The sequence below is a fragment of the Anas platyrhynchos genome, chromosome 1 (assembly GCF_047663525.1).
Source record: "Anas platyrhynchos isolate ZD024472 breed Pekin duck chromosome 1, IASCAAS_PekinDuck_T2T, whole genome shotgun sequence".
Taxonomy (NCBI): Eukaryota; Metazoa; Chordata; class Aves; order Anseriformes; family Anatidae; genus Anas; species Anas platyrhynchos.
In genome coordinates, this window is record NC_092587.1 from 192688512 (window position 1) to 192713772 (window position 25261).

At 36.5% G+C, this 25261-nt stretch overlaps 1 protein-coding gene across 8 annotated transcripts in view; it reads right to left on the bottom strand.

Annotated features, from left to right (window-relative positions):
• Positions 1–502: 502 nt before the first annotated feature.
• The window catches only part of YAP1 (Yes1 associated transcriptional regulator), an 88558-nt gene continuing 63799 nt past the window's right edge, over positions 503–25261 (bottom strand). For 2 of the 8 annotated variants that reach the window (XM_072032748.1, XM_027467967.3), the window contains 5 exons: positions 20642–20835; positions 19085–19132; positions 10391–10521; positions 5230–5342; positions 503–4624 (listed from right to left, as the gene is read on the bottom strand). In XM_072032748.1, coding sequence (XP_071888849.1) covers positions 4386–4624; positions 5230–5342; positions 10391–10521; positions 19085–19132; positions 20642–20835 — 725 coding nt within the window. In that variant the 3' untranslated portion in view covers positions 503–4385. The remainder of the gene's footprint in view (positions 4625–5229; positions 5343–10390; positions 10522–19084; positions 19133–20641; positions 20836–25261) is intronic. The other 6 variants (XM_027467998.3, XM_027467978.3, XM_027468005.3 and 3 more) reach the window with 3 other exon arrangements.

Below are 25261 nucleotides of genomic sequence, written 5' to 3' on the forward strand. Positions count from 1 at the left end.
GTTTGGGGCTGCCTCAGAAGGTCACTCGTACTCCAACTGCTGCAGTATGTCACCACCTTACAAATGGGAGATAATGATAGCGCTATCAGCAAATAAAACTGGTGCCTTGGCATGCCCTGGCACAGGATTCCTACTCCCAGGTGTGAGGTACGATAGGTTAGGTTGTAATTTAAAGGATCTGAATGAGCAAACACAGCTATGAGCTCATGAGTAAAAGACACTAATACAGAATCATTAAGTCCTACACCTTTAACTACAAAAACACGCAACTGCATTGAATTTTGCAGGGCTGAGGCATTTTGGTGTTCAATACTAGTAACTCGAACTACTAAGAAACAAAGCTGTGACTTCAGCCATCAAGAACTGCATTGCAGAAAAAAAAAAAAAAAAAAAACTTTTCCAAATTTGTTTTATAGGTCAAAATTAGCGAACCCCATCAAAATTTTAACTTGTGCCCTTTCAAATTATGCCATTACACATTTCACATTTCGTAAGTCAGAACTTGGGAATGAGAATAGTGTGTCTTTATTGATGGTCTGCCACAAGTTATTGTGTACGCCTTGAGTTAACCAACAAAGTGTCTGCCATGTGGAAAATCCAGAACATTGCAAACATATCTGCAAAAAGAGGACACTTCCTTACAGAAGATAAGGGATTTTGTTACCAGGTCTCACTATACTGCCATATGCAATCGCAGTGTTGTTTTACATGAACGGTACAAGGCTCAATACAGTCTCTCTCTCTTCATTACTGCAAGCAGATGGAGATGTGTACTTCAACGCTAAGAGTTCAGTGGGACTCCTCTGTCCCTTAGGTAAGCTTGTACACAATGTTTGCAGGACTGGAGTTTACGATTACAAAAACTGTGACGAGGAGGACAAAAAAAGACAAACTAAAATAGGAATTCAACAGTTCACTGCATCCATCTCACTGAAGGAAACTGATGTCTTTACATTCTACTGAATGTTAAAAACGAATCAAGATGTTTAAGCACAAAGTATATATTTATACCAAATAAAACAACTGAAAAAAGTATTACATAAAGAAAATAATGTAACAGAACGTACTTAAGTACCTAACTTACAGTCATGCTCATATCTAAAAAGTAACATGGGTAACTAATATATGTAATTTTTGACAAGGGTGCATTTAAGAGTTCTCTAACATACAACATTCTAAATGTGTAGAGTATTTTTTCCAAGATACAGAAAACAAATTATTTTACACAGGCACACTTGTTAATTTGTATAAAAAACATGCTTGTAAGTGAAAAGGTCACTTTAGTACTGATTTACCAGATGTGTGAGAGCTACGTAGTGTTAATTATGTTGAAATCGTCTCTTCGCCTTTTGCATTGGTGAGCGCCAACACTGAATGGTACAATATTTGATCCATGTGTTTTACTGACACTGCAACCTGTTCCCAAGCAGGAGCCCTGCCCAGGTGTTGAACAGCCCAGTACTGTACAGCCCCATCTGTCTGCATGTAGTGTATTTAAAACTAAAAGCTATTACAATTATTACAATGATTTGTTTCAATATATACATCAGTATAAAATACTACCCAAAAAACTTTTGCATTTCGAACAATTTTAACCACTTCATCAAACAATGCATTTGCAGAATAAAAAAAAAAAAATCCAAATTAGTGTTGATTGCCAACAGTACAGCATGTCTACGGTATGTTTCCTAATAAATGAGAGAACGGAAATGTATTAAAATCAATTAAAATAAGTATCACAAAACAGAATTAATGTTAGAGCAGTTCAAGGATTCCCAGTTTGTCAGTATCTACCCTAAGCAGTGCTACCCAAATACAGTATAAGCCATTTAGTGTTTTTACAATGAGAAGAAAACATTCAAATATTAAAGCTGCAACAAACACACAAAAGCAAGGAAAGAAAACCTGTTCTGTATACAACCCTGTTGTACCAAGGTACAGCATGTCAGGAGTCTGCACTCAGTGCATTGTATGTGCTATTATACCTGGATACAACTGTGGAAGACAACTGAAATGGAAACAATGCTGAATTTCCTTGCTGTTGTGGTTTTAAGTGATACCATTCAAGTTACAACAGCTTAGTGTCATTTTTTCCTGAAGGGAAGAAGAGAGAATTCGTAATGAAATTGTAAAAATGCTGCTAAAATCCCTATCTTGGACACAATATACTGCTTCAGGAGCTACCGTGTCATTGCACAATATATAAGTGGCCTATTAATTGCTGAACGTAGCAGAATATACTCGTCATTGTGGAAGTGTTTTGAACATTGCTATTTTAAAACCTGCCTGTATTTCATAGCAAGCCACAATTTTGCGTATTTCAAATACTAATATCCTTACATAAGGTACTAGAAGTACATTTATAGTGGCAAAATTCACATCTCTGCCTCTGCTGCTTCAGTTTTTAAAATGAGACTTTTTCAGAGTTTTCCTTCTTTAAATTTATCCTATTGGAACTATTTCTGAAGCATAAAAATCCAAGTAATGGCAATGATTTTTTTTTTGCTGATCCATTCCTAACATGAAAAATTTGTAAAAAAAAAACAAAAAAAACAAAAAAAAACAAAAAAAAAAAAACAAAAACAAAAAAAACCCAAAACCAAACAAAACTGAAACAAAAAAACACAACAACAAAACACACCAAAAATCTCCCCCTGGGAGAAGTCCCTGCTAGATGAGATTTTTTTTTTTAAACCAAGCTTCATGCTTACAGTATCCTTAAAGTTGTGTTACACACCCTTGAAAATAAAGGCTCACGTTGAGAATGGTGACAGGCCCTTAGTTATAGAGGTGCTAACTGGTGACACTACTTTTCGTCAGAAGAAAACCACCCCCCGCAAAACATCATAGCTTATACTGAAAGTTTGATTCATGCTCATTTTGTTCATTTAAAAATACTCTTTGGAAACTGTCAACTCCTGCAGACAACTTAGTGATACATCTTTTCCTGTTAAAATAAAGATAACTCATATTCACCTCTACCCCATGCTAAGCTCTACTACTAATATACACTTCATTACTTGCTCATGTCACCATCTAACACGTATCTTTACAGTCTTCTACATAGTGTCCAGGGCTTATTTTTCACCAAACGGAATTTGACAACTATTACACTTCAGAGTTTTTAATTGAGGATTATTATTTATTTATTTATTTTTTTGGTGTTCTAGCCTTTTCATTGCAACTTAAGAGTGATATGAAGTTCAGACTATTTTTCCATGCTAACTTAAGAGAAACTTTTAATAAAGGTTCCCCCCCCCTCGTTAAGGATTCTAAGCTCACTTAGATATCGAAACTGAAAACCAGAAGAGAGATAAGATGCATCTGTCATTTTAAAATGGTTTCTGCTACTTTAAAATACGTTTGAAAATTATATATACCACACTTAGATTCTAATTTAAAATCTTGCAAAGAAACATGAAAAATAAGCCACTGGTCATGAATTCTAATGATTACATTCAAAGCTAGCCTTTAAAAAATAAAAAAGTTACAGGGAAACATACTGTTTTATGTACTCACTAGCTTATCAGGCTACAATAGGCATGTTTTAGGTATAAAAAAAGCAGACAATTCAGATTTAAATAAGACTATGTGAAATCAGAAAAAAACCTTAAGATTTCACTATTTAAAAAAACACCTAGAATTACTTCCCATCCTACAGCTACAGTTAAACCAACTAACAAAAATAATCAAACTATTTTTGACAAACAAGAGTTAGGCTAGAATAAGTGGCAACAATCAAAGTTCATATATGTTTCTATGTAAAATGACTCATGATTTACTATAACATAAAATATGAACAAGAGCACTTTGTGGCTACTGAAAGAGCTATTGGTAGAAACTCTTAATGCCAAAGTCTTCAGCCCTCCTTTAAGTTGTATCTCCAAATCAGTATTGACTTCTTTTGACCAGATACATCATTTTTGGCTTGTCACCCCAGTATGTCATGTTTTACCACTTGCCACAGGCAGCAGGAGACAACTAGCTGAGCAAACTACAAGCAGTGTCATGCAGAAATTAACTCTCAAATCTGAGTACTTAGATAAAATGATATGCAAGCACACACTAGGACAAAAGGAATGGCATTCGTCATCCAAATAGGCTCATCATCTCCCCCCCACCCCAACAGTAGTTGCAACAGCAATAGAAAAAGATCAAGAAGATGTCTGTTCTTCAGAGTCAACTGTGGAAAAAAGTCAGCAATATATAACAGCAGCGATGGACAAGGAAGAGCAAAATGAAAGAATCTTGTTGAATATTTGTTCATTTACTTTTTCTGAACACAAGCCAAAGTGTGCCACACTGGCTTGTTCTGAACTTCAGATACAGGTGTCCTATTCTCCTTAGATCCTTCACAGATTTAGAATTCAGTCTCCCTGAGGCCCCTATAACCAAGTAAGAAAACTCTCTTTATCTAGCTTGGTGGCTGCCAAGACAGATTCCATGTCATTAAGGATGTCAGAGCTCAAAGCCTCTTGCAGACTTGGCATCAGTTCTTCTCCTTCTATATTCATTCCATCTCCTTCCAGTGTCCCAAGGTCCACATTTGTCCCTGGAATGGCTTCAAGGTAGTCTGGGAAACGGTTCTGATGGGACGGGATGTTACTTTGGCTGATACTGTCACCTAGTTAAAACACAAAGCAAGAGGGACGTTAAATATACTGGAGGTACCAAACTTACAACTTATCACAACTGGCTAAAGGTTAATCCTGGATCTCTTGCATCATACAAGCAGTGTGATTCACAGAAATCCATCACGAAAACCCGAGATGACTTAACTGCATGCAGACGTGCAAAGAACTTGCCTTTGTTCAACTTTAACTTACTGATCTGAATCTCTACATATCTTTGATGTCATTTAGCGTATTTTTATTTTTATGCTTAAAAGGCAATGCTCAGTCAAATCCTGTTTGGAGAAATATTAGCAATACTGCTGAGGAGGTGTTATAATGAGTTTTTTAAAAAAAAGCAAACTCAAATTCCATGTAACTACAGTAGTGATACTATTTATGAGGTCTGCCCCACTCCCTCCCAACAGAATTTATTACAAGTATGCCTTTCACAAATTTAACTACAACATTTCTGTTATAGAAACAGAAGCAGGAAGAACAACTATGCAAAAAATTTCTCAGAGTTTCTCAGAGTTGCTTGTTTCCATTGCAATGGGGCTGAGCATTTGACACAAGCATATTTGGGAAGCATGCGTTAAGACTGTTTAGAAAAACAAACCTGTATCCATCTCATCAACACTGTTCAGGAAGTCATCGGGGGTTCTGGGTACACTGTAACTGCTCATGCTAAGTCCGCTATCTGTGCTTTCATCTCTGGAGTGATATGTTCCACTGTAATAGAAGAAAGGCAGAAAAAAAATGAGGGTAGAGTACTTAAGCAATTAAAATAGTTAGATGTTTGTGTTAGAACCAATTCAAGGGCTTTGATAACATTGCTGTCACAAGAAATGCTCTATTCTAATTAAAAGCTGAAGTCTGTCTGTAAGAGACACCTGGTTTTTATTTTATGCAGACCTTTTCCAATTAAAACCAGATTATTTAGGTTCAATTTAACTCAATAAGATCATAGTTAAGTGGCTTTTAAAAAAATGCCCAACGTTCTGCATTGTTTTAAACTTTTCACACCCACCCACAGCTAAAAACCACCAGAAGTATATCACAGTCCTTAACGATTATGAAACTTAATAACGGTATAGCATTTCACATTTCTGTTAAGGTTTTAACAAAAAAAAATTAACTACTAACGTCCCCTTGTTTCATCAGCCACTGAAGGGCATTTCTAGGTCACTGAATAGGAGCTGAAGTTGGAACTCCTTTAGCAATTCATCCATTGCTTCCCACTGCTGCATTACTACTGGTGCAGTCACACATGTCATAGCAAGAGAGTGCCCTAATATAAATCAAGCACTGGTACAGAAGCCATCCTGTAAACAAACCCTCTTTAGAATGATCTTGTTGACAGAACAGTTAGCAAAACAGGTGGCATGGGGCCTTACATACATTAGTTTTCTTACTGCCATCTTACTGCCAGCAGAGCAAGCAAGACCAAGACTACTGCAGTGGGAAATTTGGGATGGGGGTGAAGAGTATGCCAGTCAAATGATCAACTTGACCAGCTTGAGGGGGATGCATCCAGTTTTCAGTTGACTTTCTTATAAATTTGATCAATTATTTATTTGAAAGTAGAACAGTAAGAAAAGCTATATACAGCGGTATATATCATTATCCTGGCTGGAACAATTTTCAAAAAAGGGAGGGGGGGGGATTGCTACTTGTTATACAAATGATACAGATCAGCATAAATCTGAAAACATTTGCTATGATAGCTAACGGATGCAAACAGTCACACCGGACAAAATGAGCAGAAGCAGCTGTAGGAACACACCACTACTTCTCTCCCTATGTCTACTAATATCCAAGCTTCACAAAACATTTTCAAATCTGTATTTCTTCTGGTTGTGGTTACATTCACTGAGGACCTTTACAGGTTTTCCACCTTGAATACTAAGTGCAAATCAAAACAAAATTAAGCTGCACATCAGCTCAATTAGCATTTGAAGACATACTGATCCTGCTTGTAACGTACTCGTGAAATCCATAGTGTATGCCTTGTCAAGCATGCAGAACCAGACTGAAAATAGTTGAACAGCTGTTCAACATCAGATGCAAGTCAACTGCCATCAACTGTGTTTATATAACATATATTACATACATTATATATATATTATATATATTTTAGATTTCATGAGGACATCCTTGCCACACAAGAAAGAAAACTAGCTTTTCTATACCTTTAAAGCACTTCTTCCCTCCTCCCCCCCGATTGATTTAAAAATAGTATCACCACACATTTGATTACAACCTTAAAAAGAAAGCCATTTAAAACTTCTTTGAAAAAAAATGCCGGTTTACTTTGCGAGACAAAATACTAGGCACAGAACTGAGACTATGCTGAACTAAATCATTCTGGGTGAGAAGGCTTTTTGGCTGCTGCGGTCCCACTTGGAATGTCCAGCCCTCCTGTCTCCAGATCACCCTAATACACATTTCCTCGCTTCAGCAAGGACTTCTTCATCCAGTCATCACACTACCCAAAATTACTGCATGCAACTAAACTGCATTACCCAAAATAGAGTGGATGCTTCTTCAATAAATACTTGTCAAAATGTCTGTATACAAAAGAAGAAAGCCCGATTTAGGAATTAAATGGAGAATTACCATCACTGCCAATATAAATCTAACAGCCAAAAACATAACCAGAGTGGCAAATCAAAAGGTGAAGTTGTTTAATAAAGTCTGCATTGTTAAATATTTCATTTAAAAATAAAGCGTAGCATAAAGATAGTAAGTCGTGAAGACAGCAGGCAGAAGACTGACTACATAAATGAGAACACCACTGTACATTTTTTCAAATTGCTTCACTGTAGCATTGAGATGTTTTGGTCTGGATATGTAAGGGGTGGAAAATATTCAACTACCTGAACTTTGGAATGTAAAGTTAGGAGGACTGCTTCACCAGGAACTTTATATACACTGTAAAGAAAAAGAAGCATTCCTGGAAGTATTCCTGGAAGTCTGAACTTTAACATAAGGGACATAACGGAGACAATTAGGACAAAACTACTGGGCCACCAGACTGCAGCATCTGGTTCTCAGATCCACAAGTGACATCCACTCATATCCACAAGTGTCCTTTAAGAAGTCTCTTTCCCTTAATATGCCAGAATTAAATGCAATGATGTGTATAAAATTATCTAGAAGGGAACAATGCTCAAAACAAAATGCAAATGAAAAAAAATCTGAGCTCAAGTCAGGTACAGATTTTTCAGTATTTGGTGCGGGCTACAAAAAAAGGGAATAGCTAAACATATTTAAAACTGGGCAAATGGTAACATTCCCACTTTACAATAAATACCCTTTGCTAATTATCAACCTGGCAAAAAACTACTTATAATTTGAATTTGTCCTTTCTAGCTTTTTTGCCCTTTCTAATTCAAGGCAAAGATCCATCATTTTACATTTCATATGTACAAAAGCACAACAGACAAATTAGTCCATTGCTGGAATATTTGACATAGAGAAGAGTACGGTGGCCATTTCAAAAACTAAAGATGCAGAAAACAAGTTTAAGATGTGAAGGTACTACATTTTTTAAGAAATAAATTTTAAAGCATTATTGGGTTTGATGTATGATGGCAACAGCCTTCAAGAAAATTCAAGCTAGTTTTTACTACAACACACTGAGGCCATCTTCCATTTACAAGAATTTCTTCATTTCATAGTCATAGTATGGGAAATTATTGCCCACAACTGTATTGCTCAACATGCAACTTCAGATAGATCAGTAGGTAGTCAGTTTTAAGATTTCTTGTCCTTTTTATTCGTTGGCACAGGGCTAGCACAGCTAAAGATCATGCCGGATTCCGTGTTGAATTCCATGGAAAACAAGCCCTCTCCCTAACAAAAAAATGAAGTTTTCTAAGCAGATTTATTTGTGTAGGAGGTAGGTCTTCCTGAAACACTGACCCAAAATTTGGAAATCACACTTACTTAGGGATTCGAATAACAAAGCACCACTGTTTTCTTCTCCATATGCAAGGCCTAATTTTTTGATTTGCTTTTCTCCAACACATAATGAACAGTGTACCTTGAGAAGTTAACTGCTTTTCCTCCCCAACAGTAGCATGCGCAACACTTATACACACAATACTACATGTAGTGGAAGAAAGTACATCTTAGTGATATGGTTTAGTGGAAGACTGGTTATTGTTATGTCAGAGGTTGGACTAGATGATCTTGGAGGTCTCTTCCAACCTACACAATTCGGTGATTCTGTGAAAGTACTATGAGCAACAGATTTTATTTACATCACCTAAACTGTATGAACGTATTCTATTGGCAAGATGCTGTAAAAGCATGCCATCCATCTGCTGAACTTCTCAAATCCTCATTCTAATTAGAAGAGATGGACAAGACTCCTATAAAAAGTAGATTTAACTGACATAAACTAAGATCTCAGAATATCAGTAACACAAAAAGTTAGATACCATGAAGATACTTTTTGAGGGATGAAGATGTGAGAGATCAGTAACGTTCCATAATTTAAAAGAATGGAGGAGGAAATTTATAATTGCAGCAAAGGTTTACAAAGTTTTTACGTTTTCAGTATCTGAAATTATAGCAGGTATTTAGTCTTGCTCAACTCCAGAATTATGCCGGTCCTAACATGATGTGGACCTCCTATCTTGCAAGCAGAGCTGAAACTATATTGGTGGCAAAAACATGGAAGTTAAGACTTACATCAAAAGAATTAAGATTAACATGTGGGTTTTTTTCCCCCGTACATATAATAATACACCATTAAAGAGAAGGACAAGCCTGTTATACTCCATAAGAACTTACAGTAATTACCCTGAAGTTAGGCTAACATTTCAATGTAACGCAGAGAAGTACTGATGAACTCTGATAGAACACGTAATCTTTTTGTCTAATGGTAACAGACGCCGAGTTGGTACCAGTTTAGACCACTGAAAAAATACAGTTCAATGGAGCACTACAAAATTAATGACCACAACTTAAGTTCAACCACTTAATACTGGTGAAAATAGGTACATTTTTTACTCCATTAATTAAAAAAATGTATGTGGTTCAGAGATTAGATTCTTTTGTCATTTCCATCTTTCCTTTTCAGCATGCTAAACAAAAATATAGATGCAACTTATCACAAGCTGCAGCAGGTTTTCCAAAATTGTGCTTGTTAGCATGAAGTATTTGCAAGATGTAATTAGAACAGTATTTCTAAGAAAACAAACGTTCCTCAACTCAGACGGATTAAGGAAAAAGTTACATAAAAACACAAGTCTATATTGCAAAATTCTAATTCTTAAATTGAAAGGCCCACACTTCCAACTAATTCTGTGTTTAAAATGAAACATTCCACTGTTTGCACAGCTAACATTTAACAGAGTAAAAATACTGCTAAATTAATAACTGAACCAATGGGGAGAGGTGAACAGAGAAACCTTAAAATGAACCTCAAGGTGTAGTCCTAAATGTGCCTCATAGTTCATCTGATCTCATAGCAAGCTATTCACAAATTCTTCTGAGTCAGTAATTTGAAATGACTGTTAGTCAACAGATTATGCAGAGGCAACATGTTATGACTTTGAATAAAAAACCTTCCTACAAGTCTGAACAGACTACTTCCTCCCACAGGAGACAGCTTTTAATCCTCAACTTTTACTAGACTTGCCATTTAAGGAAAGATTCATTTACAGCTGTGGCTTTTGGCACAGACAGATGTTCAAAATAAACTATTACATGTACTGAACAGAATTTTAAATCAATTTTTTTTTCCTCCAGTAGCTACTCCTACAAACCTGTTAAGAAAGGGATCAGAACTATTTGTAGTCATTGTTCTCAGTTCCTGAGACATTCCAGGAGATGATACAGGATTTTGAGATCCACCATCTTGTTCCATTGTTGGAAGCTGGCTACGGAGAGCCAATTCCTAAAACGGGAGTGAAAAATGAGGAGAAAAGAAAAGATCATGTTAGACATTCAAATATGTTCCAGATACATAAACATATGACATTCTAGGATAACTGATGCTTTCAGTGTTTTCAGTTACAAGATTTAAATGAAAGTAAGCTTCTGAAGACAAAGCAAGAATTTTTATTGGCTTCATTGGTAACTGAAGTTCAACCAGTCATGTCCAGTATTACATACAGGGACTTCACTCTAAATATATTTATGTATATAAATATCAGCACGTATAGGTAATTTTTTCATTGCATTTCAGTATCCTTTTACTAAGTTTATTCTTAAGATCAAAAAGAATAGTTAACAGTATCTGACCTCTGAAACATCACTGTGACTAGCTCTTTTTCCCTATTTCCTGTAATTTCCTATTTAATCCTTGATTTCCTTTTTACCACGCCTATTTCACTCAGCAAGGTTTAAAGCCTTTCCCTACATATTCAGATTCACTCATTTGATACATTTTGAAATTTGTGATTGATAAATTCAATGATTTCTCCCAAAAGTAAATCTTAAAGCTCTTCGAATTCCTAATAATTCCTTATTAAAACTAAAGAAGGCAGCACTTTTGAAGTCACAAACTTCAGATTATATATTTTTACTCATCTTACTACGCACTAAATGCAGAACCACACAATCCATCCATAACGCTTATCATTATTATTTACTGAAATTAAGTTTTAACATTAAAAAAAAAATATATATATATGCAAAATTAAAGGTAAGTGGAGAAAAGGAACATTTTCTGTCATTTCTACTGCCCCTGCTCCCTTTTTAAACAGATAATCCACATGTTACCCATTATCTTTTGACTATCTTGTTACCATCATTAGTAGTACCTGGTTATCCAATCTGTGCCTGGGAAGCTAATCTCAAGCAAAAGTTGTCTTGTCAGTCTTAACAATAATCAGTATTCCTCATTTGTAAAATGAGAGTTCTTCATCCAGTTATATGCACTATATACACACACACAATAATATATGAACACTATATATAGAGATTACAATACTCTTTCTCCAATTCTTCTAAGTGATTTCTTTAAAAATAACATGTAAGGTTACTATATTTTCCAGCAGATTGTGCTAAATACGCTTCCCCACAGTACATTTTTTTCCTAATCTTGTATGTGATTCACTACAATTCCTGTGAATTTATTATTCTACATGTTCCTTTAATAGCAAGTTCCGTACCTTGTACTAGGATTTCTCACTCCAGTTGATTAGACCTTTGCAGAAATGTACCAAACATACCAAGTGTCTTTTTTTCTGAATCTGATGCACCTGATTGTCTCCCCAAGTAAATATAGTCCAGTGTTCACCAACACTTAACTGGCTACCGCCCTAATAAATACTAACATTCCTTGTCCTTGTTTTCAGATCACAGTATGGTATGCATCTTTAACCCATTTCTATAGGTTTATCAATATGATTTTCACTTTCTTATGTAATAAAACCAAGTGCAAAGGCTATATAATGAGGTGTTGGTTTACAGCTAAGTTTACCAGCTTCTATCAGCTACATTGGATTTGATACAAAAAAGTTGGTATGAAAAAAAAAAAATCTTTCTTGGAACACTTCACAAACGGTGATCTGAGGAAGGTCTTAGCACATCAAACCCAGAGACAACTCAAGAACTGCAAAAACTACTTGCTCACATTTCTACCCTCCTGGAGACTAGAATTCTTCCACATGTCATTTGAACCTTCCCTTCTCTGTGAGACTACCTTCATATGATGCAACTATTAACTAAATCCATTTTGCTATTTTGTCCAACAATCAGGGCAGGGGTGGAAATCACTCGGATTTGCACCACTGCTTTTAGAACGTTTTCAGCCATGGGTTCATACCTGTAGTACAGGTATGATACACATTCATTCTCTGACAGCAGAGCTGTCAATCTGTGACACCTCTGCTCTTATGCCTCCTTATGCCTCTCCAACTAACGGGCTGCGGCAAGAACTACTCTTTGGCCTTTCCCCCTTCCCTCTCAATTTGATCCATACGTTGCATTTGTACATCCTTGGGCTGCAGTCCCTGCCAAGGACAAAGAAGAGGAGCCAAGTGCCAGCAGCCTTCGGATGAAGCTTCATCAGAGAGCAGCGACAAAGCAAAACCAACATATAATCATTTCTGTATGGAAAGCACTGTAGTGACAATTTATCTCATTGGAAAGACTAAGCCTACCACGCAATCACCACTGCCTGATGATGCAATAGCTTTTAAAAAACATCTACACAGATCCCTTTTCTAAGAGTTACTAACACCCGTAAAGAAAAAAAAAATCTCCGTACTTTAAGAAAAAAAAGTCACTACAACAGAATAAGCAATTTGGAAATGAGAAAGTTACCTTTGTATTTTCTAAATCCTTAATGCGTAGTAAAGATTGACTGAAATTTTGCAATACATGACCTTAAATATTGTAGCAAAAATAAATGCTATTCATATACTGGCTAGCTACAAATGAAAAGTTGCATTTCACTAAAGATCCACTGAAAAGAGATTAAACCAGAAGAGAGAACTGCATTTTGCCTATTCTTAAGTGTGTACAACCTAGGAAATTAATAATATTACTACTAATTTTTGTTCTTGTTTCAACAACAGCATTGCTGAAGTGCAAAACTACAGCTGTTTGCATTAATGCTAATTATTCAGGAGGCAGAACTACAGCTCTCCCCACTAGAGAGAATGTTATTCCATTACTCATTCAAGTAATAAATTTATGTCAATCTGGGAGTCTGGAAGGGAAAGGAATTACAGAAAAGCCACGCTATTCAGAAACAAATGCAGAATGACTTTTAATAATTCCATAAGAGGGGCAAAGTTTTCTATAAATCTTCAAGACCACATTAAGTGTATTTTTCCTAAAAGGTGCACGTAATGGAAGCTAAACTTGGGTAGCTCGAAGAGTAGTCTTTTTATTTCTTCCTTATAAAAGTGACTTTCAATAAAGAAGCTATGTGCTTCCTATAATTAAAAAACATGTATGGGAGTGTATAAGCCTGTCCCAGCTACAAACAGAGCAATGTGAACTCCAGGCTTTTAATTCATGCTTTAAAAATATATCCTTTATTAGAAGTATTTAAAGTCTGGAGGCAAAAATAAAACCATGACAGAATCCTGGCTTAGATTTCTATAACTTGATCTCATCCTATTTTTGTAAGTATCTTGAACTTTTTTTTTTTTTTTTTTTTTTAAGTACCTCTGGGAAAATAAAAGCTTAGCATTCCTATTGTTAATACAGAATCTGAAGTTTGGATATTACATACAAGACCAAAATGATCTGCTATCTCCTTAAGCAAAGTAATTTTAAAAATATGGTAAGTATTGTGTAAATTCATCAGGCTGACTTTACTTTTCACAGCTGCATACAGTTTTATATCAAGTTCCAGGTCACATACACCATGTTCAAATTAAGTTTATGAAACTACTCTTTTCAGAGCACTTTAATCTTTACAAAAGTTCTGAGAAAAGGTAAAGACTCCCTTGTGCAACTCATGTATCATATTCTTACAATATTAAACATATAACAAACTGGTCAACTTCAATGGATATTTATTTTGGTAAACTGACTTGAAGAGGGCCAGTTGTATCATTTCTGTCTCCAAACACTGCTCAACTATCAAATCCTCCACAGGCTTCAATAGGATCGAAGAGAGGCGTTAGGGGAAAGGCTGCACTTTGGGTAGACAATCAGCACCAATTATTTCATCACTTCAAATATTCTAGGTCTCATTTAAGAGCCACAAAGTTAAAGTATATGCAGAAAAGAAACAGGGAAAATGCATGAACGGATGAAGACAAATGAATTTGGCAATGAGGAGTTACGCAATTAGTGAAGAATAAGGGAAAAGCATAAATCATTTAGTGTTGCAATCACAAAAACCAGCAAAATTAATTTAAGAGGTGATGCTGATAGAGTGATTGTTAATTGTGTAGTGTACACTTGGCACAATTCTACGTAATGTCTTTTGCATAAATACTTTGTTAACAAAAGCTTTTAAACAACACCTTTGCAAATGTGGATAGGGCAGCATAAACTGGAATAGACATTGGTTAGTAGAGTCTGGTTTCTTGTCTGGTTTCGCAGTCCTCTGCTGTGCCACCGCTTCCTATTCCTCTTGCTACCTACCATGCCTCCAAGCACTGCACCTGCCCAGATGGCGTGTCCCCAAAGCATCAGTTAACCAGGTACGTGTCAGCAATCATGAAAACCAAGCAGAGTTGGATAGCCTCCCTCTAACAATTTCTGCTTCCTTCTAGCAAAAGCTGGTATGTACTGCCAGCCATCTCATACTCAGGTCAACACAAGTCTTCTGCTTTAGCAGTACCTCTGGCCTTTTTAAAATGCAAAAAGTCCTTTGAAAACACTCCCTGTAAATCTCTCTTTGTTGAGAGCTTAATACCCTTGATGAAACCTTGATAAATCATTTTTATTTTGTCAGTCTAGGTCAGCTTCAGATAACACATGGATGGCTGAGAAGAGAGAGAATGTCAATGGACAACACTGGGATTCACTAGGAAACAAAAGAAACATTTTAAATCTTAGTGAAAATGTTGAGCATAAAAACGTACCTTAAGTTAAAATAAGCACATAAAATTTAAAGCCATAAAACTGAAATGTATCAACAATACAACACATCTGAATCTTGCTTTAAACTCCACATTTTTCAAGACCCAACAATAACTGCACTCTAGTTCACTTCCTAAAAAAGAGCTGCAAGTCAGCAGCTTAATACAATACCATAATACTTAACCCTCATATACAAATTTATGCTTTTTTTTTTCCTAATGACACATTACATGGGAAAAAAATAAGTGCTCAACAATACTTCCAGTTTCACTAGCACCATAGAAACTGCCTGCAAAAGTGGACTTGTTTTTAATGCTGTCTTCCATGCTTTCTAGAAAACATCACAAATCTGACAATAACACAGCTTTATATTGGTATACGTACAAACTGACCACCAGCTAAAATGGAGACAAAATTAAAGGATACTGGAATAGCTTTCAAAACCAGCATTGATTTAGCACCGTAAATGCTCATATTTTATGCATGTAGGAGCAAATATCAAACAAGAACAAGCGATTCAGAAAACAGTGGGAGAATGGCCAAGTGTCTTTGCAGATTCTTCAAAGAACAGAGGAGTTTCCAGAATGTCCCTCATAAGTTGGTAGGAAATAAGCCTGAGGCAACAGAACAACAGTGTGAGAGAGGTACTTCATAAAATAAAAAGGATCAAAAAAAATGAAATGATGAACACAGCGCACATTCCAGGTATGCAGAACTACCAAGAAAGCAGCAGAGATAACAGAAAGGTAACTCAGAAAGAAGAACTGAGCAGACTGGGCAGGACATGGGACAGCATGTGGTTCCAAGACAGGGCTCTTCATTCAGTGCTGAGAACACGCAGCAGATACAAAATAAGCAAGCATACTCGGAGGAGCCTAGCACATAAGCAGCTATGTATTAAGCTCATCTGACTAGCAAATACCTCAATATCAGTGGCAGACAAATAAGAAATCTTCCAGTCTTATCGCAAGTAAGTAGTCTGCATATCATCCAAGAATAACACCATCAGTTCCTTAAAATTATTTGCCTCTTTCTCTTTCCATCGTACACTGGAAGACAAGGAATCTGTTACCCAGTTATCTAGCCAATTTTATGATTTATGCACAAGTTGGCTAACATTAGGTGAGATGTTGACAACTGGATGCTAAATGTAGGAAACTTCTGGAGGCAGGGAGAAGTCAAGTCACTCAATCTTGTAACTAAGACAGGTATGCATCCTTAGGATGTTCACAGATAATTCACGATGAGAATAATTAAGTGAACAGATGCTTGCTGTTTTCAAATTCCTTGGAAGTAGCAATAGCCAAGAGTACTTTTTTATGCACAGTAAATATGGATGTCAACTTTTGCTTCAAATACCTTTGCCTTGGACATTTTCAGAATTATATGTCCTCATTCAAACAAGAGTATTTCACAGGACTTACAACAGAAGATGAAGCTGAGAAATTGTTTCACCTTTCCAGGAGGCACTTAAGTACCAAGGTCTTCATACCTAACATTGAGTATTACTACAGGATCCTACTGTATCACGGCAGAGAAAAACTAGCACAGAAAACATTCAGAACCAGAAAACCTGACCAAAGATAGGTATCAACTCTGTATCCAAGTTAGGTGAATAAAAACCTCAAGAAGGTTGGGCAAGATGTAAGGTGTTAGACTAGATGACTTCAAGTCCCTTCTAACCTATCTGATGCTATGATTAAGAAAAGCTCAGAGATCTTGTTGAGTTTAGAAACATTTATTGGTATTCATATAAAAGAGATATTTTATGAAAGACAAGCTGCAAGAATGGTGGTATGAGAAATTTAGCAACAAAAGCTATTATTCTTCCCTTAAATGCAAATTTATTATCATAACGCAGAAAAGTCCTTTAAGCTTCATGAATTTTATTTACAAGGGAATGTATCTGTCAACAAGGAGTTGACTGAAGAAGTGTAATTTCTCTGCATATTTTCCAGGTTCACTAGGTTGACCTGACCAGAGGTTCGTATTAGGACTTCAATAATAGCACCAATAGAGAAGACAGACAGCGTTTGATCCTGTAGCGTAAAGCCCCCCAAACCATTTAGAAAACAATACAGAAAAGTCCTTGTTCCACATGGACACTACATTATTGAAGTGGCAAATGAAAGCACAAAAAACACATCCAAGTGATGTGACATGAATAAGCTAATATAACAGAACTACAAGTTGACATGGTTGCATATTTTTCTATCAGATTACTCAAAAGACAGCTTGGCTCATTATCAACTGCAGACTGATCCGTCAGGTGAGTGTGTATACATGGGATCCTAGTATGAAGCCTCTTGAAATGTAACTGGAATTCTGATTTTTGCTTAAGCCCTTTCAGTGGTTCCCCGCCCAACCCAAAAAAAAAAGTGATTGATACACGTTTGCAAGTTATCAATAAGGTCCCTTGAGCTTTTGTAGCTGTTTAGTGAAATTCTGGCTTGAAGAACTAAGTTCAAGAAATCTGATCTTTTTGAGTTAAGTATGAAATTGATTCCAAAGACTCCCATTTGCTACATATTTGTAAGTTGGCAATAGGAAGAAGTAGTTACTGTGGAAGAGGGAACAACAATATGATAGGGTTTCAGGCATACCAGGAAACACAGAATACAGTTTTGGCATTTAGTAAGAAAAGCATCCCTTCTGAATGATTTAATTGTAGCAGAAGATAAGATGTTTCCAACTGGTGTGAAGGAGTGTGCTTCTCTGCTTATTTCCTTCTATACCAGCAATTCTTAAGTCATTTTTTTCTTCTCTTTCATAGCAGGATCTAATATTGATCATTGAGAGCATTGTGTGGTTAACGCTCTGTAAAAAAAATAAAATAGTTGGATAATGATTGTATCTCAGGTTCAGTTTTAGAGTGCCACTTACACCACCAAACAAGGAAGATTTTTTTCAGGGTGTCAGTATGTTTGTTTGTTTTTAAGTCCGAGTTTCTTATTTTGAAGATGATCTTTTCTGAAGAACTAGTAATGTACAAATTCTGCAGTACAATTCAGAATGCAATAGTATACCACTACTCATGACTTCCAAACACAGGACACTTTCTTCTATTCTGGTTTTCTTGCAGACTGCATAATACTGTTTTTCTTAGAAATACAAAGTACAATACAAGCCAATAAAAATATTGTCCTAAGAACCAGTAGATTAAGAATAATGTTAGCAATAGCAAGCAAGAAGCTCTCTGAATGTATCCATAAATCCACCCTTTCAGGGATTCATTCCATATTCAACTTCTTAAGCATTCAAAAGAAGTCCACATTCAGCTGTTTACCGTGCTACAATTTTGACCATTTTCATTTGCTCTGAGCTTGGAAGTCTTTTAGGAATTGTTGTTTCCAATAAAGAAAAATGTATCTGTACAGTAGCCTGCAAGTATCAAAATGGAGTAATTATGTATTATAACCCCACAGCAATTATTTTTTTAGTCTAATCTACTAAATAATTATTACACTGCACACGTTTAAAAGTAATAAATATTTTAAATAAATTGTTATTAACTGATTTACAGATATCCTTCTTTAAGATCATACCTGTTTAAGCAAACTGGTAAGAACATCCATATGAAAAGTATTTAAAAGTCACAAACTACTACCTTCGAAATAATGGGAGGTTTCTTTTAAATATACATCTTGACATCAGGACTGGAACAGCAGTATCTTCAAGAATGCTAAATAGGAAGGTTGTTTTCAATGCAGAAAAACGTGCAATGAATTCCTCATTTGCTTTTAAATATTGATACAACGTTGTGGTAATGCTGCACTCAAAAACAATTTTAGGGTTGTGATCAGGGAAGTGGTTCAAAAACATGTAGGGCAGAGCTTGTTGTTTTTTTTTGTTTGTTTGTTTTGTTTTTGTTTTTTTCCTTAGAATGCCTTTATGTAGCAAAGTTCCTCTGCTAGCCTAACGCCTTCATGTTTCTAATTATGCTGAAACATCAGTTAAGAGCCTACCTGATGTTTTGGAGAATTTGCTGTGCTGGGATTGATATTCCGCAATGCCTAAGAGTAAAAATAAGATGGATAAAAATTACTTTAGCTGCATGGTTTGCCTATGCAGGCTGTCTTACAAACACCATCTTGTAGTATCAAGCCCCCAAGACAGGCCAGATCAGACAGGATAAAGGAGTTAAGAAACTATAAAAATCATGACACAGTGAAACAAACTCATAGATTTACCAAGGATGAGTATTTGACAGAAAAGCTGGATGACCAGGGAGAACAACATGAAGGGAACTGGCTGTCACCTGGTCCAAAGTTAGTCAGGTTTTCAATGACAACTGAGGAAGGAAGAAAATTAGAAGGCCTACCTAGAAGCATGCTAGCACAGAGTAAAATGTTTGTCGGTGGATTAATAGCAAAGCAAGAACAGCAGAGGCCCAGATGCTTAAGCATAGAAAGTCCTGATGCCATCTTTGCCATGTATTCTTACCTAGAGTACTATAAAAAGTAACAGCTTTAAAGATGACCCATCTGATACCAAGAGATGCTGAAGATTCCTACAAAAACAAGCCTTGACTACAAAAGAGATAACACAAGTCAGATTCCAGGACAGAACACTGCAGGTGATGAAGAAAGAGAAGAGCTGTCTTTGAGGACTTTAAGATATTATCCTCTCCTGATACAAGGCCCATCACCCAAAGTGAAAAGGGAGCAGGGTAAGATTTTAAAAGGTTTTCCTCAAAGAAAAGATTAGTGTTTTCTTCAACAGTGCCAAAAAAAAAAAAAAAGACACACCAAAGAATATCTTAAGTATCTAACACAGATGGCAGTCACCTCTTCTGAAACATTCAGATGGAAAAGTGGAAGCAGAAGGCTTAAACAAAGTGAAAAGTCAAGCCCGAATTCAGGATCCAGAGGTTCTAACATCCAGCCCTACATTTTGACATTCTTTATAGTAATACTTATACAGTAGAAAAACACTAATAGGAATAGCTTGCAGCCTAACTGTGAAGTTTGAAATTCCTCATCATAAGAAAAACCACAGGTTCAAAACGCAGCATGAGTGATTCAGTTGTTCCATGCTCCCCTCCACTGTAAAACAGATGAGATTTTTAGCAACAAGCTGTCTCCTCAATGTATCTTATATAAACCATGAAAGTGCCTCGGAATCCTACAGACATGTTATGAAAGTGAAAGACTTTCCTCCACTTAAAAGGGAGAACTAAAGCAACTGTGGGAACCAGCTTCTTCTTTTTGCATGACTCAGAACTCAGTGAGTATGAAAATATATTCTCAAGAGGAATCTCCAGTCAGATCAGCAGTCCATGATGTCATCCTAATAGCAGAAACCTGCCCTCAGAAAGTTTTGTTAGAGAGGGAGGAAAGCAAAATCCTTCAGTGTGGTAAGTCAGATGCTTTCACTACCAAGCAGAATGACTTCAGATCTTTTTGTATCTCAAAGCTTTTTGTAGTTACTGGTCTTCAATGCTCACTGAAACATCAACTTAGCCAAAACAAAACAAAACGTAACACAACATACAAAAGAAATAGTGGAAGTAGGTGTCTAACCTGTGGCCTCACCTGCCGAAGCAGTTCTTGATGCTTCAGTCTCAGCCTTTCCTTCTCCATCTGTAGCTGCTGAAGTCTCATCTGTTGCTGCTGATTGGAGCTACTCCCACCCATCACACCACCTTGGGGACTCTGAGGAGCCAGAGGGGGTGGCTGTTTCACTGGAGCACTTTGGCTGATTCGCTGATTCATGGCTAAGAAACCAAAACAATAAGCATTTAAAAATAAAATTCAAACAGATACAGAATAAGTATTATCCTAAGACAACACGTATTAAAAAAGTACAAGTCCCAACAACACAAAACATGCAACTATACTGATTTTCAGTGTGATATGTATGCTCACATGTATTGTTCCTGTGAAATTAATGCAACCTTCTCATGTTTAAGAGAACGTACTTGTTCTAAAAGCTTCTGAAAACAGAGTTAAACACGCAAGTTGGTGAACGTTTTCAAAGCGGTGGTGAAATATTTCAATGTTCTCTCTTCTTAACAAACTATTCTCAATTCAGAAACAAATAATAAAAAATCATTTGTTCACATGAAATCTTAGAATTGCTAAGCTTAGGAACACACAGGATGACAAAACAGATCATCACACTTATATCCAGCTACATTTGATTACAGGCTCCCACTCTTCCTGATGTGGTGCAGCTCATCCAACAATCATTCACATCCTTGTCACAAGTTTTGAGTATTATAGGCTCCAGCTAGGTCATCTTGACACACAAAATTAGAGCTGGTACAGAAACAGCAGATGAATTAATTACACAGCCACACATACTACCATTTGCACAGGAAGCATTTTACTAATGCTTTGTTTTCCTCTTCCCCACAAAGGCTATGTGGTACACCTTTCCTGTGCGACTAATATATGAGAGCCAATCTCCCCTTCCCCAGGAAAGCAACAGCTAACATTTTTGTTTTATAAAATAATGCATCTACTTGACAGACCTGCTCCCCCCCAACCTGTTCCCCTCCAGAGACCAGTATGGTTAAAGTCAGAGGCACTGGAGTTCCCATAGGGGAGAAAAAGGCTGGGAAAGGCTAATATGTAATAAGGACACGATTTTCAGAGGCTTTCACTTTTGTAATTAGCTCCACTTCTTCCTTGGAACAGCCTGAATCTGTTAGCGTTCACAATATGCTGCACAATGCATTTGTTGAGGCAGTAATGGGAGAGGTAGGATTTTTTTTTCTGGGAATGAGGATTATGGTTTATGGGAACCAAGAGAAAAAGGAGTGAACTTCTATTTAGGATGACAGGCTGTTTTGGTGCAAAGAAAACCATCTGGTGTCTTAGTTTGAATTAATGTTTTCATCATATAAAAAGGATTCCTGGAACACTAACACTTAACTATTTTAAGAAAGGAGCATTATCTCAAAGAATTGGTATCATCTTTTCCTCTGAAAAGCCCTTCAGTCTGCACTGTCTTTTGAGTGTTCAGCTTAAGGTATACAAGTGCCTTTGTTTTGTTTAAGCCTAAATACATTTATCTCATAATAATAATAACAATGGTTGTTTCTTCACAGCTTGTCTTTCCTTTGAGAGGTAACACATGAGGAAATGCTGTATTTCTTGCTATACTGAGAACAGAAGAGATAAGAAAAAAATTCAAGAAGTTATTCAACTCTCTAGCTTACCCTTTTCACTATTCCATATGGTGCTCATGTCCAGCATTGAGTCAATATTTTAATGGAATGGTGCGACAAGTTTTCATGGGTCAAGTGAAAAGAAAATGAAGTGTTGAATAGCTTGAAATAATTTGAAATATTTGTGATCATATGTATGAAACATTAAGGCATAACTTCCTGTAAGGTAAGTGAATACATGAAGCAGGAATAGAAACTTGATCAAAGTACAAGTAGAAAATACAGAGCGAACACAAAAGAGCTGGATATTAAACTACAACCTGCAAGTCCCATCCTGACTCAGTGAAAAAGAAAAGAACAGGGAGAAGCTGAAGATGCTGTGGATAAAGCTTAAAATAAAGCGGGTGTTGTTGTGAGACATCCAGCATCTGAACTGTGTTCAGCTCTGGGGCCCCCAGCATAAGGTTCTGGAAGTATTAGACCGAGTCCAGAGGAGGCCACAAAGATGAATAAGGGTCTGGAGCACCTCCCCTGTGAAGACAGGCTGAAGGAGTTGGGGTTGTTCAGCCTGGAGAAGAGAATGCTCCAGAGAGAACAGCAGCCTGCCAGTACCTGAAGGGGCTACAAGAAAGCTGGGGATGGACTCTTTGTCAGAGGGTGTAGGGAGGACTAGGATTTAAACTACAAAAGAGTACATTTAGATTAGATATAAGGAAGACACTCTTTTCTATGAGAGTGGTGAGCCCTGGAACAGGTTGCTCAGAGAAGCTGTGGATGCCCCATCTCTGGAGGTGTTCAAGGCCAGGATGGTTGCGGCCTTGGCCAGCCTGATCTAGTGGGTGGCATTCTAGGGGGTTTTGAATTAGATGATCTTTAAGGTCTTTTCCAACTCAAACCATTCTGTGATTCTATGAGTCACGAAGAAGTAACCTGGAGCAGCCAACCAACTGGCTATGATCTCTAGTCCAGCAACAGGACAGCTTGTTCCTCTGCTGCACAGGACACAAAGTTCACATGCCCGAAACACCACAAACAACTGCTAAACGAAAGTTTCAACAGTACCAACAGCTGTCCTATGAAGGATATGAGCCATGAACTACATGAACTAACACAAGATCCAAGAGCTCCTCTGGGCAATCTCTACTGGAAGACGAACAGCAGTTAGGCTACCTACATTTTCCAAACTAGGGCAAAGCTGAAACTAGAGACAGCAATGCAAAAAGACAGCCCATCTAGCAGCTCCAGACAAGCTGGACACAACAATACTAAACCGAGGAACTCATCTCCTTTTTTTTTTTTTTTTTAAACCCAGAATATTATCATGTCTGGAACCAAGACTGTGTCTTCGCTTTTTGCATCCTACCCTCTTCCACCTTGGAAAAAAACAAAAAACAAAACAAAACAAAAAAACAATGAATGGGCCAGTAGGGGACAACCAAAAACTTTCTGAAAGTAGCCAAAAATAGCTTTTTCCTGCTACTAGCTAATTCTGTAACTCAGGCAGAAGTCTGTGCTGAGGTTCAGAAGTTCCAGGATTCAAACCCTGCTATTAAACAAGATGGAAGGTCAATTACAGTTGAAAGTAAAGAGGGACAAAGGTTAGAAGATTACGACTACCTACAAAATCACCTGAAAAAAGGTAATCTAAATTGAAAGCAAACTACCTAGCTTGTAAAAAATAAGTACCTAAAAGTTGAAGAATGTCAATTTTCATTTGGTTAAAAAGGCCACCTTTATGGTCTAGTCTCCAGTTACACAATCCTGGTTTCTAGAGTCCGCGCCTCATGCAATTCACAGGCAAGTCAGGTCACAATTAAACACATACATTCAACAGTTTGTAACCTCAGTCAAACATTAAGTGTGGATTAATGACATCCCTTCACCACGTTTAAAATTTGTTTTTCCTGCATGCAACATACAAGTACTAGTTCCATCAGTCTCTTTTCCACTAATATGCAACTTTGCAAATTGTTTCCCTCTCATGTCAAATTTTTCATGTTTTATATACCTGTATCTTTCTGACAGCTACTTGTATTACTCCTGCTCACCCTGATCAAAGTTTGCTCAATTTTTCCTATCTGTTGACTTTGCAATCTAAACTGTTAAGAAATCATGTTTGTCTGACACTTTTCATTTTATTCCATCATCTTAGATCCCTGAAATAGCTTGTAATGATTTTTTTCTAACTAGAAATGTATTTAAAAAGGAATATCACAAACTATTGATACATCAGTGTGTATTATTAATATTCAACAATAAATATTTGGGGAAAATTATGTGATTTGGTAACTCTTCAGAAACAGAACTTAAGATACAGTTTCAAATTTTTTGTTCAAGTACTTACTAAAATTATTGTCCAACTATTTTACTGTTTGAAGAATGCAAGAATAAAAGACTTGAATAAAAATAATAAGAGTAAAAAATTGTCAAGATTTTAGAACTGTTCTCTCAACAGATCATAAAGGTATTTTCATGTAATGGGAATATTTTACCTATGAAATTAAAGTTTGGAGATTAAAAAAGACTTAATAAAACTCAACCAGCAAATACATCCAGGTGAAGACTTAGTGGAAGAAAAAAACACTATTAAGATCAGCGATCTTGGCTCATTACACAGTTATGCAATCTTCAAGGTAAACAAAGAAAAATGTAGTTTTCTACCATTTCCAATACATTATTTAATTAAAAAGGGGAAAAAAAAACTTGTTTCAAGTGACAGGGAAAAACAGAGGCTTTGAAGTTGTTTTGTGCGTGCACGTGTGTTTTCTGTTTAAATCTCAATTCTCCAACCATTACTTACTAGGGACATAACTACAGACATTCGCACTCTAGAGAATATGCTTATCAGTGAGATCTCCTATATGCACATTTAATTTTTTCACACCTCACAGGTTTGTCATGATCCAGACACACACAGCTCTTTTTAAATACCTTGAATTCAAAGTCAAAGAACTTCAGTTATCTATAAGAGTTAGGACTTATCAGTTTTCTGATGCATCCCGTTCCTTACCTTCCAAGGGTATGGAAA